Genomic DNA, 18,112 nt, shown 5'->3' on the forward strand with positions numbered 1-18,112 from the left:
TAGCTTTTTTTGCTGCTTCATCACACTGTTGACTCATGTTAAGCTTGTGGTGTACTAAAACCCTTCTTTTTTCCCCTTTTTGAAGATGGGGACAACATTTGCCCACCTCCAGTCTGCAGAGACCTCACCTGTTCTCCAAGAATTCTCAACGATTAGATAGACACTCTGAGATTACATCTACAAGCTCAGCAGGCCCTGGAGATTTGAATTCATTTAAAGTAGATAAGTATTCCCTTACCACCTCTTCTCCTATCTTGGGCTGTGGCTCCCTCCTTGCATTGTTTATTCTATTATTACCAGGTTAGGCACTGTTTTCCTTTTCAATGAAGACAGAGACAAAATAGGTGTTGAGCAGTTCTGCCTTCTCTCTGGTATCCAGTAGCTTTTCTCCTTCTTCCCTACACAGAGGACCAACTACTTGCATGTTCTTTCTCTTGCTTCAAACATAGCCAAAGATACCTTCTTCATTACACGCAACTGCCCGCTTATGTGGGGAGCACCCTCTAAACAAATGTTGCAATCTGAAAGGCTTCTGGGTGCACACTAGGGGAAAAACAGTTCCTTTAAGTACTTAAGCAACAATCAGCCAGTTTAGAGGAGTCTTGGCAGAATATGAGTCAGGGCCTGGGAAGCCAGCACCCACCCACAAACCCCAAAATTCCTAGACACTCCAGACCAGAGGATATGATCTTGCCCAACAACTCTGGCACCAAACACCCCTCCTTGGGAGCCTTCATCCTCTCTATTGTAAGAGCAAGTAGCTCCAGCACAGAGCAACACTGCTTTAAAAACAGATATCTTGAGAAGGGAAAGAATCAGCAGGAGGTAATAATACTAATACTAATACTTATTTATTACTTGTACCCTGCCCATCTGACTGGGCTGCCGCAGCCATTCTGAGTAGCTTGCAACAGAATACAAAAAACACAACGAAACACCAGACATTAAAAGTTTTCCTATACAGGGCTGCCTTCAGATGTCTATGGAAAGTTCTACAATTCTTTATCTCTTTGACATCTCAGAGAAGGTCATTCCACAGGGTTGATGCCACTACCAAGAAGGCCCTCAGCCTGGCTCCCTGTAACCTTACTTCTTGCAATGAGGGAACCACCAGAAGGTCCTTGGAACTGAACCTCTGTGTCTGGGCTAAACGATCAGGTAAGCTAATTTTTATAAGACATCAGTAGGCATCAACATGCTGATGAGGCAATGTCTGACTCAGAGGAACCTGACCTAAAGGAATGTTCCAGGGTTCATCTTCTCAGCACCTCAACTCTGGATGTCCTGTCTCAGATTATGTAAGGCTGGACTTACTGACTCACCTTAACTCATCATGGTCTCATCATTCAAAATATGAGTGCTCTGGAGTCTACTTGTTCCCTAGGATCCTAACCCAAAAAAGTTGTGACATTTTCTTATTCACCAAATATATGGCAGGGCCTACAGAGAATATACAAGCTGGCTAGTACATTCTTTTTCTAGTATTCTTTTTTGGGGAGGGGAGGTAATGGAGTAAGATTTATGAAATAAATTCAAAACATATGAAAAATTATCTTGACTTAGGCACCAATTATGATGAATATACAACTGAGAAACATGAAACTCAGATTTAGGTAGGAACTTGAGAAATGAAAGCTTCATAGTGCTTGATGAGATGACTCTTTGCAAGTGCCTGGCTTAGGATAAATTCCAAGACTGCAACACAGGTGGTTATCAGTGCCCATAAGGGCTGCTATCTCAACTCATCCTTAGACTTTCCCATTGCCAACATCAAGTCTGATCCTATTTGGCTCTGAAACAGTGTGTGGAATGCAACTTTTGGTGAAATTCTGAAATCTCTTTCCTATGAGATAAGCATCTCAGTTTCAGCCAGCTGCCTGAATATTGACCTATGTCTTGCTTGATAGATCCCCAGAAACAGCTTCCATGAGAAACTAACAATTATGTGTTCAACATTAAATGCTACAAAACTAAAATTTAATTAGTAGAACACATAGTTATTAAAGCAATGAATTTCTTATTCTCAAGTATGCCTGTGTTGTTTTAGATTGTTCATAAATATATGTGGGCCTGACATTTGCTACTAATAAATGAAAGTTGATGCCACAATATTTGCCTTGTATACATCAAAATTATTGACTTATTTTTACCCAGTAGTATGACTCTTGTGTTCCAATTGTATCATATATTTTCTGTTGCTTACTCATATTCTAAAGGAGACAGAGTGCCAACATTATAGGATTGCAGAGTGTGCTATTCCATTAGTAAAGCAATTCATTATGTCAACTGTTGCATCACCAAGAAGATGAGAAGCGAAAATGAAATTAAAAGAAGCTACAGAAAACCCTTCTTAGCTATTTTGGGTTTTGTTTGCCATACAATATTAAATCAAAATAGAAAAAACACACACATCCACTGTATGTCACAGAGAAACACACTGCATCACAAAAATACACCCACCTCCCCAACCATTATAGGCCAATTGCTACTTTAAGCAATTCAACTCTATAAGCTTGGCCACATCGTATAAGCCTTCTGCTTCCTGTAACATCTGCACTGTAAACCAGAAAAGAACTGCTAAAGCATAATGCATCACTTAGGAGACTTATTACATCAGCTAAGTGCATCTTCAGCACATTTCAATTAACATTCAGTCCTTCTATTTCTTCTAATATATCAGTTTTATTCCTAAATTTCACAGCAAGAGCTAACATTCAAACAGCTTTTTTGCAATACAGGTATGGAAAAACAATCAGGACTTATATACTATGCTCTAGAAAACACCAGAAACTGATTAACATTTATGCCATACTTTTGCCACCATGCTGATGTTTACATTGAGGTAAAATGAAAAAAAGGAAGAATTTCCCACACTAAGCAGCTGGTGGTAGCTGCTATACATGTCTATAGTTGACACTTAGGCTTGTAAATAAATTTAATATATTTGTTACATACTTGGACCAAATACACCCCTAACTGCCATACAAATGTATTTTTTTAAAGTCTATCATTTTTGTCAATAGAATATCTCAGAAAGGTCAGTTATTTGCTACAAGTTGCTTCCAGTATTTTTTCTGTGTTGCTCCTTATGAATTACTGCTTTGTTTTCTTTCTTTCATTCATTTTTTTTAAATACCTGTTAGAACTGTTCTTAAGCTCTGTGCAAGAAAGCCATTGCTCATTAGTCTTTCATCCAACAAACATCTCATAAAGCATCTGCATAAAGTAAACTGCACTATCAAATATACTATGTTCACCTCCACAATCATCACCATTCTAAAACAATCAGAAACTTACATACGAAACCCGTACTCGACGCCGGTGTGCCAACCCACAGCACTGCATGAAGAGGACAGCAGAAAACACTCAGTATATGGTCTCACCAAGCTTCAGACTGTCTTGTCATTTCCTCTGAGACACTGTCCATTCCTCTTTACTCTCCAGCCCCAGAAAAAGAGAATAGGTAGAAAAATCATTCAGCCAAGCAATGTTGTTAAAAGTGCCCTTGCGACTGATGAAATTGTGTGTGTGTGTGTGTGTTTCCTTTAAGTAAATCAATCCCTTCTGTTTCAGCTGAATATATAATTACCAAATGTCTGTGTTCTCATCCCTATGCTACTATAATGCATCTCTGAGATGAATTATTTCCTACTTGAAGATTTTATATTACCTGTTCTGAACTTAAAAAATAATCTCAAATAGAAGAATCTTATTTCTGTGACTAGTGAAATACCCTTTTTGTGTTTGATTTCTTCCTGCTGCCGTGGCTGCTGCTGCTGCTGTTATTACAGGCTTCTTCCCAATACACAAACTAGCAAGAGCATCCTTGATTCAATGCTTCCTCTGGTCCACAATGGACATATCTGATCTGTTGTTTATTCCCCACCTCCAAGCTTGAAAAATGACTGAGTCTAGACTTTAATTCTCTCTGGATTCTTTGGACTACAGAACCACTGCACAAATTGTCAGAAGCTTTGTCTTGCAGTACGTGTTTCACATGAATTTCAAGCAGAGATTTTTTTTACTGGCTACAATACCTGACTGGCTTAGAAGCTGCAGTTGCACAGTGTTTTCTTCCTGTTGAAACTGACATAATATTTTCAATAACAGTAAAAGGTAAGCAGAAATTTAGTTTTGATGCACCTTTAAAACAACCAAGAACAGCACTGGAGATAAGTATTTTTCTCTGGTGGTAACATTTTGCAATGTTTATAATTTATTTATTTTTATTGCTGTGAGTTGCATCACTGTGATTAGCCAGCACCTTTGACAAAGAAATGCTAAGCTTCATCAAAGAATGAGGATGGTCCCTTTTATGAGAAATTTGGGGAGGCAGATGCCCTGCAAAGGGGATGACAGCTCTGAATTTACAGAGGCAGAGAAGGGTGAGAAGTATAGCTGAAGTTAGCTAAATGGGGATACATACTTGGGGGAGGGAGGGAAGCAGAAGTATTTCTAAGGATCCACTATCAGCTTATAGGAGTGCATTATGATACACACACACACACACACACACACACACACACACACACACACAAAGTTTATAAAAACACTTTACCCCGGTCCTGCACTGCCACATCCAAAGGAAATTAAGGCCTGTAGTGCAGACGTGCCCAAATGATTTCTTCATGTTCATGGGAAGATATTCCTTTAGTTAGGAGTGGGATAGTGCTTCAGTAAAGGAAAAACTGAACTGCTGTAACTGACCTAAAATGTGCAATGGACTGCACTCCTGTGCAGCAAGGCCAGGTCCCCCCTTGAGGGAGGGTGCAGCAGCTGCCTCGAGTGGTGGAAGCCCTTGAGGTGGTGACCCCATGGGCACCCTACCTGCCCCTGCCATCAACTTCCAATGACATCTTGTGGAGCATGCAAGATCTTGCTGGATATTCTTGGCCAGTGCCAGAGGCAGCACTTCCTGTTTCACCTTAAGCAGCAGCCCAGCCATGAACAGAAGACTCACAGGATAATCTTTGTAAGGAAATGGAGGCTTTACAGCAAGGTTTTAGGAGGACCCTATAAAGCAATCCTGAAGCAGAGCTTGGAAGCTGTTCTGGAAAAAACAAGAGGCATGTTTCCTATATGGGATAAAGCTGCACAGAAGCCTAGCTGTCAAGCACCCACTGAATAATTACTGGTTATTGAGAAGTTGCATGAGAACAATGAGGAGTTGACAGAATCAAGAGACTTTGTCCATTCAGACCAGCAGTAAGGGGAAGGGGAAGGAAAAGCAACAGGAAAAATTGAAGCAAAAGACGATCAGAGCTGGGGAACCTGTGGCCCTCTAAATACTGCTGTGCTACAACTCCTATCACCTAACCACTGGCATTGTTGGATCATAGGTGTTGTCCTATATAACGGAAGTGTAGATCCAACAATATCTGGTGAGCCACATGTTCTCCAGACCTGGCCTATAGTAATGGAAGGAGGTGGTTTCTTCACCACAATTGTATACCCTGAAAACCTCAAGCTCCACTACTGAGAATAATATAGAAACTGTGAATTATGGGTGCAAAACAGACTGGGAAATCAGTTTGATATCACAGCCTGTGTAAATGACAGGGGTGATGACAGAAAGGAAACTGACAACTGGCTTGAAGAGATCAGCTCTGCTGGTCAGGCAGAATATGTTGGGCGTGGCTAACCTATGGATCTCCAGATGTTGTTGTACTCTCAACTCTGACCAGTCCAAGCTTGCATGGACAATTGTCAGGGATGGTGAGAGTTGTAGACAACCTACAGCTGGAGGCACACAGGTCATCCACCCCTGCCTTAGATAAAGCATTGTGATGGGCTTTAAATCTACAGATTGGAAAAGACCTGAGTTAGACTGGTCCAAGAACATGTTCAGAAGCAGCAAAATGAAGAAAGAGGGGACCTTTCCACAATGTCCCACAGAGAAGACAATTCAATGGGAACTCATTTTCTCTCCCTGGAAATGTGCCTTGAAAGAAACACTATATTCATTGAATTCTACTCAGCACCAACACACAGAAACGGAAGGGAAATGTGCACTTGTGGTGAAGATGTTTTGGAACTGGGTGTTTTGATAGCATCCCTGTGCAGAGGCATACTTAGGCTCCCTTGTGCCCTTGGCAAGGAGCTGTATCAGCACTTCAGAAGCCAGGAGAAACCATGGACCAGAAACTCAATAGGTTTGCTTTTCATTGCCTTTTGTGCTCCGCCAGTAACTTCCTCCTGGGTTGGGTTGGATTGGGTAAGGCCTACTTTGCCTTTCCTCTTCCTCCATTATTCCGCCAGTCCATATGTTTGCCTTGCTGCCTCCCTTCCTCCCTCTGTTTGCTGTTTTCCCTTCTGTCTCCTTCCTCCCCTTTACCTCCTCCTGCAACTCTCATCTACTCTCTCCATTTTTCTTCCATCTGAGCCCTGCTTTGCACTCACCTGACTGTGGAGGAGCCCCCACAGGGCTGTTGTGATGGCCTATGCCAGTGACTGGATTCCTTCGCTGAGAAGCCCAGAGGAGAGGAGCCTACATGTCCTGCTCAGCCACCCAGAGCAGTGGAGGAGTGGCCTGGGGAGTGCAGTGTACATGGGCAGGTGGACAGGTAGGCTCCTAGCCACTCCAAGTCCTCCTGGGCCTGGGCCCTTGGTCAGGGCCAACCTAGCAACTCCTAGGTATACCCCTGTCCCTGTAGCAGGAGATTGGGGTGCCTTACAATTTTGGGCTGCCAAGTTTTTGTTCCTTGAGTTACTCTGAGACTGATAAGAAATAAACTGGGACTGTGAAGAGACTGTTATCATCATGTAGAGAAGTGTATGTCTGGGTATAGGACAAGGAGTAAAGAATCAAACATTGTGTTTTTCTTGCTAATACTGAAAATCTTCACTGGAGACCATTTTTGGCTTGGGCAAACATTTGTTGGTGATGGCGAAAAACCTTTTTAAAATGTGCATACCTATCTAACCATGAGCCTGAGCTTTTAATTTTTAACTTGTCCAACTGTTCTTTAAGCTATCTCAGCATAGCATTCAAGCTTTTTCTGACAGGAGGAACAATGTATGTTTACAAGTTTCAAAGTGTAGCAAGAGCTCTTGACAAAAGAAAGTTACTGTTTCTTAATAACTGTTGGTCCCTTGAAAGGACAATGCATTGGCAGAGGTGGCCAGGAAGGGGTTGTTTTCAGAAGTACCTCACAAGGATGTGCATATGAGAAAGAAACAGCACTTTTGAAATGTCAAATGGCTAGAAGCAGAGAGAGGGGGAGATTTTCTACATGAAGTTAGCCTTGGAGGGATTGATTAAGCAGCTCTCTCAGGATCCACTTCCTACTTGTAGGAGTGTACTTGCCTTCACTATGCTTTGATTTAAAATACATATATAGAAGCAAATAAAAGTGACAAAGATAAAAGTTTCCCAAGTTCTTTCACCTGAAAAATAAAACCCTGTAGCACTATATCTGCAACTCAATTGTCAGGAAAACATTGTTGATATAAGTGTGTTTGAAAACAGGAAATAGAACTTAATATATTTATTAGCATTAATGTTATAAAATCTGAATTATTGTTAACATATTTATTGAGGACTATAATGCATAGATGAATAATTATTACCCTTCAAAAATGGATTTCAAGGGTGAGCATCACAGAATCCCCTAAAAAGTTACTCAAAATGTCAGTAAAGGTAAAGGTAAAGGTACCCCTGCCCGTACGGGCCAGTCTTGACAGACTCTGGGGTTGTGCGCACATCTCACTTAAGAGGCCAGGGGCCAGCGCTGTCCGGAGACACTTCCGGGTCACGTGGCCAGCGTGACATCGCTGCTCTGGCGAGCCAGAGCCGCACACGGAAACACTGTTTACCTTCCCGCTGGTAAGCGGTCCCTATTTATCTACTTGCACCCGGAGGTGCTTTCGAACTGCTAGGTTGGCAGGCGCTGGGACCGAGCAGCGGGAGCGCACCCCGCCGCAGGGATTCGAACCGCGACCTTTCGATCGGCAAGCCCTAGGCGCTGAGGCTTTAACCCACAGCGCCATGTCAGTAGCTAACTCCAAATATAAAGTACTACAAAAGTGAGCTATGTGAGCTGGCTCATTCTCATCCCAGGACTGTTGCTAGCCAGACACTGAATCAGCTGATCAAATGATTGTCTGGAACTGATGAAATGTACTCACATAGCTTAATGCCAGCACACTAAGGACACCACAGTTTTGAATGCCTAGTTATCTTCTCTAATGGCCTTCTGTATTGTGAATGAGAAGAGCAGTGTACTAATAATGGAGGAACTCAAACAGAAAGAAGATGGCCTCTAAGTACTTGGGTTCATTTCCTGCAAATGTTTAATTCATTCATCTCCCCCCTGCCCACTTGGTCGGGCTCCAGGAAGTTCAGACACAGCATAAAGTTTTTTGCTTATACTGCAGGAAATTACAATATGTTCAGTGTTTTATTAAGCCCCACTTTTCTCACAGAGACTTAAAGTGGCTTACAGATAAAATGTGTCTGCCGTAAATAAACACTTTGAAAACTTGCTGATAGTGTATCAAATTCATTTCCCCTTTTTACATCTTTGGTTCTTCACAGATGCTATTACCTGTTCTTTTGGCTACTGTCTGAGAACCTTTAGAAAAGCTCCTGTAGGCAGCATAGAGTAGAGTTAGTACATATCTTTAATCTTAACTGAGCCAACACTTTTGGCATCAGGCTTTTCACTGAGCAACTAGGAGTGGGAAGGGTGGAAGAAAGAGAGAGAAAAAAACCCATTCATTCATTCAATATACCACCCTTAATCTAATGATCACAAGGTGGTTGGCAGCATAAAAACTAGTGATGTGAGGTGAGAATATTCTCCGGAGAATTTTCTCTGCTAGAAAATTCTGTGGAGAATATTCTCCACAAATTGTAAACTCTAATGTAAGAATAAGTTTTAAAACCCACATTTAAAAAATCTAGTAAATAATAAGTCAAGCTGTGATATTGCCAGTGTAAGTAATGAATAATCTCAAAATATCAGCAAGTGCACCAAATGATGCACAAGATATTTTGGCAGAGCTGGCAGCATATCATGCTAAGGAAGATTTTTTTTAGCAAGTCATATGGATTGAAGTCAGTTGAAAAAGTGGTTGCAGTGGTTTGGTGGAAGGGAACATGCTTTGGTTCAAAGCATAGCAGAATGGCTGTGGACATTTTAAATATGCCACCAATGACAGCTGCAACAGAACGTAGCTTCAGTACTTATGGACTTATTCATTCAGCAAAAAGGAATAGGCTTACTGTAGACAGAGCAGGAAAGCTTACATATGTAGTTCATAACTTAAAATGCCTAGAAGAGAAGAAAACACAGCTTCTAACAAGCTCATTGAATTTTACACAACCATCAACTTCATTCTATGATCTCGCAGATGATCAGTGTGGACTGAAAGCTCTGTTACTTGTGGAGACAAAGATGGTGACTTATCCTCTTAAGATGTTTGAGGAGTCAATATAAATTTATAAACATTTGAGACTTGTTACTTAAAGCCAATTTTAAAAAATAAATTTATTTCTTGTGACAGTTTATCAGTTTAAATATGTTACGCATTGCCTTACTTGTCTAAGCAGATAGTAATTTGAATTTCTGATGTTATGTATATTACTGATTATTTGTGTTTTATTTTCTGGAAATAATAGCATTTATTTTAAACTTTATATTGATTTTATTAGTGTTGCACTGAAAATACTATATCATGTAGATATTAAAGAACGTACTCATGTAGCAGATTTTCAATGCATTAAAATGAATATTCTCCTATTTTAAATGTAGTGAAGTTAATGGAAGGCTGGAATTCAGAAGTTTAATCTGAATATAAATCAAGACTTTCAGCAATTTTCAAGTGGTTCACTGAGGTTTTTTTGCGGGGGGGGGGATATTTTGGGAACCACTGCCCTATACTACAAGGTAGCAAAATTTCAACTGAAGCATTATGGGGAACATAGTGGTTCACTGGACCACCAATACTGCACCATCTCTTTCAACAGACAGTGCTAAGATAAAAATAGTATTTGCTTCTTAAAAAGCATAAAATACTAATTACTGTCAAAGTTAATATGGAATATTTATATATTAAGATCCATATACTAAAAGAGAAAAGTATACAGTAGCACTCTCACAGTTTGCTCATGGGCCATGGGATGGAAATTATGTTTTGGCCACTAGATGGCAAAGCTGACCACAGAACTGACACACCTCTACAGCTTATTTCTGAAAAGTTTGTTATTGTGCACACACACAAAGAAACAATTATTCTAGACTTCCCTGCTGAATGAAATCCTCCTCAACTATTCAAATCACTTGGTGAAATCTAAAAGACGTCTCTTAATTATAAACCTAATAAAATATCACCAATATAATTTCATCTCAAAAACCACAAAGTTAACTTTAAAATCCACAGTTGGTTAATATCATTTTTAGAACCAACTTGAAAGTCACAAAAGACGTGTCAAGCTTTTGAGTTCTCCAGAAGTCTTCATCTTCTGGAGGCGAGAATTACACAAGGCAGACGGTGGTGAAAAATCAAAACACAAAAAGAAAAGAATCACCTGGATCTGGTAACCAAGAGGTCTGTTTGTAGGCTCAGTTTCAATAAACTCAATAAACTGATCATCTGGAGGAACCATGAACAACTAGAAAATACCTGAAGGGATGATAACTATTTCGCCTAATCTCAGATAATGTTATCTAGGAGACTGTGTGTGAAGATACTATTATTATTCAGCCCAGTATACCTGAAGGAGTGTCTCTACCTCCATCGCTCAGCCCATACACTGAGTTCCTCCTCTGAGGGTCTTCTGCTGGTACCCTCACTGCGAGAAGCATTTACAGGGAACCAGGCAGAGGGCCTTTTTGGCAGTGGTGCCCTCCCTGTGGAATGCTCTCCCTTCGGATGTCAAGGAGATAAATAATTGCACAACTTTTAGAAGACATCTGAAGGCACCCCTTTTAATGCTTGATGTTTTATGTTTTTAGATATGCTGTAAGCCACTCAGAGTGGCTGGGGAAATCCAGCCAGATGGATGGGGTATAAATAATAAAATTTTATTATTATGAAGAGAACTTCAGTATGGAGACAAAAAACAGGGAGAGCTAGGTTTGGACCCTGTGAGCACCTTAGGACGTCACCTGTCTTCTTATAAATCTGATGTGGGAGTAGGGCTTTGGCTGTTTGGTGGAGTACTTTAAAAGCTGTTCCTTCATTTGTGACCTGTTTCCAAAGGAAACCAAATCTAAGTTTTGCCCCTCAGAGAAGTGGGATGAATATAACACCCTGTGACTCTGTTAGCTAATACAAAGAAGTGTGAAAAGTTCGCAATAAAAGGAGGAAATGGAAGAATAAGTATTTCTGATCCTTTACGAAACTAGCATGTAAACATTAAATTTATTTAGTTAAATTATCTTTATTCAACCTCTTGCCATGAGATGGCAGCAGACTTCAGCTGTAATTATTAAATGCTGCAGACTTAAAATGAACCCTTGGAAAGCCCTTCTGGGTCTATTATCTTGAAAGTTGTGAGGGCTGGGAAATTTCCTTTTTAGGTCAGCATCTTCCTCCATACACTCCCTGTTTCCTTAGAATGATAAATAATTTTGGTGGGATAAAGAAATGACCACACACAAATGTTAAGCAGGACAGAGGGCATTGACTGCTAAAACCTATTTAATGATAAATAGAAAATTAGCATTAGTCAGAGACAGGCAGAATTCCAAATGAAATTACTGTAAACCAAACTTTTACTAATTTTTCCCAGACCAGCAATCTTTAGTTCATTGGGCTAACTAGGATGTCGTTTTATACTGTACTATTATTAGTTATCTCGAAATCAATATTCTCTATTACACTAGCTACCATAAGTGGCACTTTTCACATAACAGCCCTCAGCACGCCATAGCAACAGGAAGAGTCTGAAGTAAAATGGCCTGGTTTCTATAGTAACTGTCTTTCCGACCATCCGTAATCAAATGGGATCATAGGCAGGGAAACTAAAATGAGCAATTCTGCACATTTTAAAACTATTTGTATATAAAAACTTCTCAAAGTTTTGCAGCTTTGCTTCAGCATTATTTCTTAACATAATTAAGTACTATCACATATTAAACAGTAATAAATGAAGCAATGCAAATGCACTCTCTGTCACAAGTAAGTGACAGAAGCCGTGGCTGCTGAGAGAAAAGGGAAGCGGGTTAAGGCAGGGTGGAGAATACATTCCCCTTAATAGCAAAAAACATGCTAGTCAAAGAACACATTCACAGGACATGCAAGTGGAGCTGAATTTCCTGCCACAATCAATCTCTCCTGATTTTTACCCTACTGCTGTTTTCTGCATGCTTCATTTCTGATGACAGATTTGTGCGCATTTATTCGTTTTCTGTGATGTAACAAACTACACTGCACTCCTGTCATGTGATAACATATATCAAAACTGAAAAAGATCAGATGAGTGAGGTAAGGTGTTTAGGCGCTGAAATAGTGTTGCAAGAATATCTTTAAAAAATTTACCTATTTAGCTGTTTTCTGCTTGTGACCCAATATCCCCAAGGTTCGAATTCAGATCTTGTCAGGGGACTGCCATCGGAACAGGGCAGGGAGGGAGGGGGGCCGCTGGGATACAGGGAGCCTCCGAAAATCCTGAGTAGCAGTTCCTTTTCCAGCAGTGGGGAAAGCCACACCTCCAGAGGAGGAGAGGGGAAAGGGCTCGAGGATGCTGCTGAGAGCCCCAGCGCCTCATCTTGCCAGGCTGGCCAGGAGGGACAGACTTCTCTTCCGTCGCCCAGCTTGTGCAGAGGGGTAAAACGCAAGGAAGGGAGGCAGAGGCTTGGGGTGCGGAAGTTCTTATGTTGGGGCAGAAGCCAGAAGGGGCCACTCCCGGATTCTGCAAGGGACTAACACGGACATGGACTTTGTAGTTCTGCACTGTAAATAGTTTGCACGATGAAACTTGTAAAAGACAGGTTGGAGGTCTGCCTGGTTACTCACGAGCAACCAGCAGCAGCATCTGACGGATCTGATAGGTTATTAGGATGTTTCCCATATGCCTTTCTCTGGATGTACCCACTTTTGCAGGTTAGACTGATGACAAGTAAAGAAAAGGCCTTTCCGTGGTGGCATCTCAGCCAAAGAAGACCCTGCTGAGATTCACTTGCCATCAAATAAGTTTTGGTGCCATATCAAACCAGTCTGTGCTTTTAATTTAAACGTACACATTTTTTTTGTTACTGAATGTTAATGTCATGCCAAATTCAATACACATTCAAGTAGCAATAAAAGCCAACAACTACATTTGACTTCAAAAGACAAAACTTTCAAAACATGAGAAGATTAGTGACAAGGAAGTGAAAAGGCAATAGGGTCACATTTCTGCAAAAGTACTTAGGAATTGTTCAGAACCACAATAATGGAAACTCAGCTAGAACGTACAGTATACCATAGGTCAGGAAAAGGATCACCAAGGCCAAGAGGATTCCAACAATGTTAATAAGCAGAGTAAATGAAGCTGTTAGAGACAGTAAGTCTTCCTTTAGAAAATGGAAGTATTGTCCTTACATGACAACAAAAAGGAACACAAACGAAATAAATAAAAAATGCAAAATAAATGCAAATGGTTAGTAAGACACACACAAAAATGATTTTGAGGAGCACATTGAGAAAAGCAAAAGCCCAACAAAATACATTCTTCAAATACGTTAGTAGCAGGAGACAAGCGGTTGAATCTTTGGATGACAAGGGAGTCGAAAGTGTACTAGAGAAGGAAAATGAGATTGCAGCGAAACTGAACGAATTCTTACTATCTGCCTGGAGAAGGAAAGATATACAGCAGATCCCTGTGCCTGCATGGGACTCTAAGAACTGTGGCGAAGTAAAGCTGTGACAAAAGATGGAAGTTCTAGATTCTACTGAGAAATTCACCAGGTTAAGATGACATCACTGAAGAGTTTTTAAAGAACGTAAATCTCAAATTGCTAATCTTCCAACAAAAATATGTAACTTGCCCCTAAGATCAGTCCCTGTATAGTCACAGATTTACTACCTATTTTATAGGCTAGCTGTTCCTCCGGTCACACTTGGTGCTGCACCTGACAACATAGTGGGCACAATTTGAGGGAGGTTCCCACATAGCCTTATTGTAATAATTAACAATAATGTTTGGCAGTCATTTATATCCACCCATATGATTCGTTTTCCTTAGAATTCTCACACTCAAGGAAATTGGTTTTTAAACTCAAGGGATATAACAGGCAGTTTGCTAAGTGGCATGGGAGTTTTCTATTCAAAGGTCCCAAATGTAACTTATCATCTGTAATAAGATAAACAAAGACTGTACTGATCTTTTGTGCCTTTGTTTTTCTCTTTTTCTTTCCCAAGGGCAATTTTGTAGTGGCATAACAGAACTGTAAGCAACTGCTGTTCTAGGAAAATAGTTGAAGATAGAAATCTACACCACTCTGTGGAATATAAATGTTTCAGTACTTACTTATGCAAACAGTATCTATTCAGTAATGTTTGAGGCAGTAGTAGTCTCGAACAGATCACAGTCACTCTACAGTTTACTAAATTCTGGCCTAATGGAAGACATGTTTACTTTAAAATTACCCAAATAAGCTGAATACAGCACTCTTATTTTCAAGTACAGCATAAAACGCCTCAAAGTTTATATTCTTTATGTTGCCACCCCATAGCAAATACTCTGCAGTCTCTTTCATATTTAGAATTTTTCAGATCTGAACTTTTCTGCTGACTCACAGCTCATAGATTGGTCTCTCATAATCAGGGATTATTCCTAACCATTAGCAACAAAGCATTAAAAAATATGAGAATGCTTCCTTAGCAGACAATACAAAATATAAATTCTATTTTAACAATTGATGGTACAACCCATACAAATCTGATGGCAGGAGGAAAGGCCCATCAGGTACTTTTCTAGAAGCTCTGACTAGAAGGAGAAGTGTAGTATTATGGGTTAAGGGGCTGCTTGTGCGTAAATGGTTGAGTTCTCAACTCATGCAATCAGTTTCTAAAGACATATTAGGAGGACACTGAGCCATGCCGCTTGCAGACCACACTGGGAGACACCACTCTACTGCCCTCATGACAGAATAATAGCCCTTCAAACAGAACATGCATGATATGCGTTGAGTAGAGACTTGGAGCACTAGATATCCATATTGGAGGATGTGAAGTCCTTGCCTTACTTTTGGACTTCCCATTGATAAAAGGATGCTGAACTGGGTGGGCCACATTTTAACTTTCCTTGAAAGGAAGTTGCAGAGGGCTGCCAACTCTATCAGTGAAACATCATGTCAGGGAACTGCCATCGGAAAGGCAGGAGGTGGAGGGTCTCTCAGAAGTCAGGAGAGACTCAGCAGCGGCGGAAGGCAGCAGCAGGGGGGGAGTGGGAGATCAGAGAGAGAGAGAAACGAAGGAATGGCTCAGGGAGTCTTCCAGCGATAACAGCGGAGAAGTCTCAGGTCCTCCCATAGGCACACCCACTCCTCGCCGGAAACTGTCGCGCCGAGAATCCAGACGACGCGTTTCCGTCAAGGAGCTTTTATGCTGGAGTAGATTCCGTAAACGCCCACTGTCGGATTCTGCCAGCGATTGAGGGAGCCACGCTTAAGGGCTCCGCTAAAGACAGAGTCTTGCTAAGCTGAGCAAACTCTGAGGGACTAAGCTTTTACGCACAAGCAGCTCATCATCCCATCACACATCACTATAGAAGGAGGTATAGCTTAATTTGATTGGGCTGGGGAAAAGAAAAGCTGAGGGATCCAGTCATGGATATGTTGAATAACATACAGTTTGGTCCTAACATCATTAATGTTAGTTTAATACCGGATTTTATTTGAAATTATTTTTCTACTGAATGACTTGATAGCAATCATAGAAAAATTGAAATAATATTTCAGATATAAAAATAGTGCCATCCAAACCTACTGATTTGTCCACGGCAGAACATTTTAACAGAACCAATGACTTTCAGAGCAATCTGATAGAATCCCAACAGAAGATAGCACAAGCATCCACCCAAGCTTCAGATTGGAACATTTTTCCGCTTTCTGTCATCAAACAGAGTCTGTTCTATATCAGATGAAATGTTCGTAACCAAAACATTATCTTAAAAGTTCAAGAACTACCATACAAATGTGCTATCCTATTATGCAAGTGCTTAGATTTAATTATGTGCTGTATGTTTATGTCTTCATATTCCTAAAAAGGCAGAAGCATTTTAAAACGAAGGAATGAACTTTCTGCCCTGTTAATGATAGCATTCTGTTGCTTTTAGGGATGGTTCTTTAATGTCTTTCAACAGAAAAAGAAAAAAAAGGAACACCATTAATTCAAAACTGCAATAGAAATGTATTTAAAAGCCATTACAACTATTGTCTGTTTTAAAATTGATTTTGCTATATATAAAAAAGAAGAATACTAATGGAATATGCTTTTCTCAAGAGGAACCACTAAAGCATTTTCATCTCAACTTAAAATGTACTAATATGAATTAAAGGAAAACAGAGAGATCTGTAAGAAATATTCTCAGTCTCACAAAGCCAAGGTCTCTTGAAAGGGAGCCTGGCTCATTTAGAATCAGTTGCATAATCAGCACCAGCATTTATAACCCTCCCTCAAATTATAAATAATTTATCATCCAATAAATGAAAATTACAAGAGTTTTCACTCAGAATCTGTATCTTTTTTAAAAAATAAATAAACAAACCATCTACCTTACTGTTCCTTGAATACTCAGATGATTCTGCTACATATTATACTTTTCATGAAGCTTTTGCCCAGACAACATATACCTTTTCCCCAATCTATGTAATTCAAGTGTAGTTCTCCTCCCAAAAGTTCAAAGTATGACAACCTAGTCATAAAAAATCTATTAAAATAATAAAGCAATGCATAAATATTACATTTCAGTTACCTTTTCTTTTTCAGGTTTAGGATTTAGAGTTTCCTTTGCATTCTCACTTTCATTTTTATTTGATGGTTCTTCTTTGCTTTCTTGTTCATCTTTATTTTGCAGTTCCTCAGTATTTGGAACCGTATCTGCATTTTGTTTTTCATCTGTATTCTGTATATCAGTATCTGTATTTTCTGCTTCATTTGAATTCCATAGTTCTTCAGCATTGGAGGTTTCTTCAACAAAGTCTTCTGCCATTCTGAACGCATAAAACAGTGCAGACAACTTTCCTCACAAACATTTAAGTGTGAGTGTCCAAGTATTAAGTTTGTGTCAAGGTGATAGGATCAAAGCGAGCTAGAAAACAGACACCTGAACCTAGTACTGACACCTATGTGAAACGAAAGCCTTTTGTTGTATTCCTCTTTTTATATTTAGTTCTAATACTCCACTAAGGAGAACATTAAAATACAAGGAGAACCTAAATCATATTAGGTGGATAAGAAAACAAAAGATCAAAACCATAAAAAAACAAGGGTAAACGTATGTGTATGTGTAATTCTATTACTTAGTCTATCATTGTTATGGAACCCAAACTGTCACTGAAATCTGACAAGAGAGTAACAATGCAGCAAAAGTAAACTACAGTAGTTCTACAACAACTTTCCCCACAGTCCTCTAGTTGTTCTCAGTGAAGGCTGACATGGATACTTGATCGTTAGTCTTGTAATTAGAGTAGTTTCAGTCAGCAGGAATCAACCAGTGCAAAGGGTGTGCTTGGGCATTCACCAACAAGTGGCAAGTTTGTGCCCAACATGGCTGATGAACCTTCTAAAATATAAAAGATACCGTATTTTCCGTCCTATAGGGCGCACCGGCCCATAGGACGCACCTCGGTTTTTTTTTGGGGGGGGGGGGAATGAATTAAAAAAAAATTATTTCCCACCCAGCCGCGGCTGCCGCCCCAAGCCTTGCACACACCTGCCCGAACCACGGGGCACCCTCCGGAGGGCTCTGTATGCTTCGGGCGGCAGGCTGCCGCCCCAAGCCTCGCACGCCCGGCAGGACCTCCCGCTGGGCGCGCAAGGCTTGCGGACACTCGCCCGAAGCACGGGGAGCCCTCCGGAGGGCCGCCCCAAGCCTTGCACACACCTGCCCGAACCACGGGGCACCCTCCGGAGGGCTCCGTATGCTTCGGGCGGCAGGCTGCCGCCCCAAGCCTCGCGC

General features: G+C 40.6%; 1 protein-coding gene and 1 long non-coding RNA gene across 6 annotated transcripts in view; both read right to left on the reverse strand.

Annotated features, from left to right (window-relative positions):
* CACNB2 (calcium voltage-gated channel auxiliary subunit beta 2) overlaps nt 1–18,112 on the reverse strand; it is a 126,952-nt gene that overhangs the window by 92,633 nt on the left and 16,207 nt on the right. Inside the window, exon 1 of one of the 5 annotated variants that reach the window (XM_079948309.1) lies at nt 3,298–3,439. The exons of 3 other annotated variants lie outside the window; for them this stretch is intronic. In XM_079948309.1, coding sequence (XP_079804435.1) covers nt 3,298–3,345 — 48 coding nt within the window. In that variant the 5' untranslated portion in view covers nt 3,346–3,439. Of the gene's footprint in view, nt 1–3,297; nt 3,440–18,112 lie in introns of those variants that run through there. One more of the 5 variants, XM_079948312.1, reaches the window with a different exon arrangement.
* Nucleotides 11,507–17,235, reverse strand: LOC307200045. The gene is made up of 2 exons (XR_013832293.1): nt 16,907–17,235; nt 11,507–11,642 (listed from the first exon to the last, which is right to left on the reverse strand). It is a non-coding gene; the product is annotated as an uncharacterized lncRNA (long non-coding RNA).

This window comes from Podarcis cretensis (genome assembly GCF_951804945.1).
Source record: "Podarcis cretensis genome assembly, chromosome: 12".
Lineage (NCBI taxonomy): Eukaryota > Metazoa > Chordata > Lepidosauria > Squamata > Lacertidae > Podarcis > Podarcis cretensis.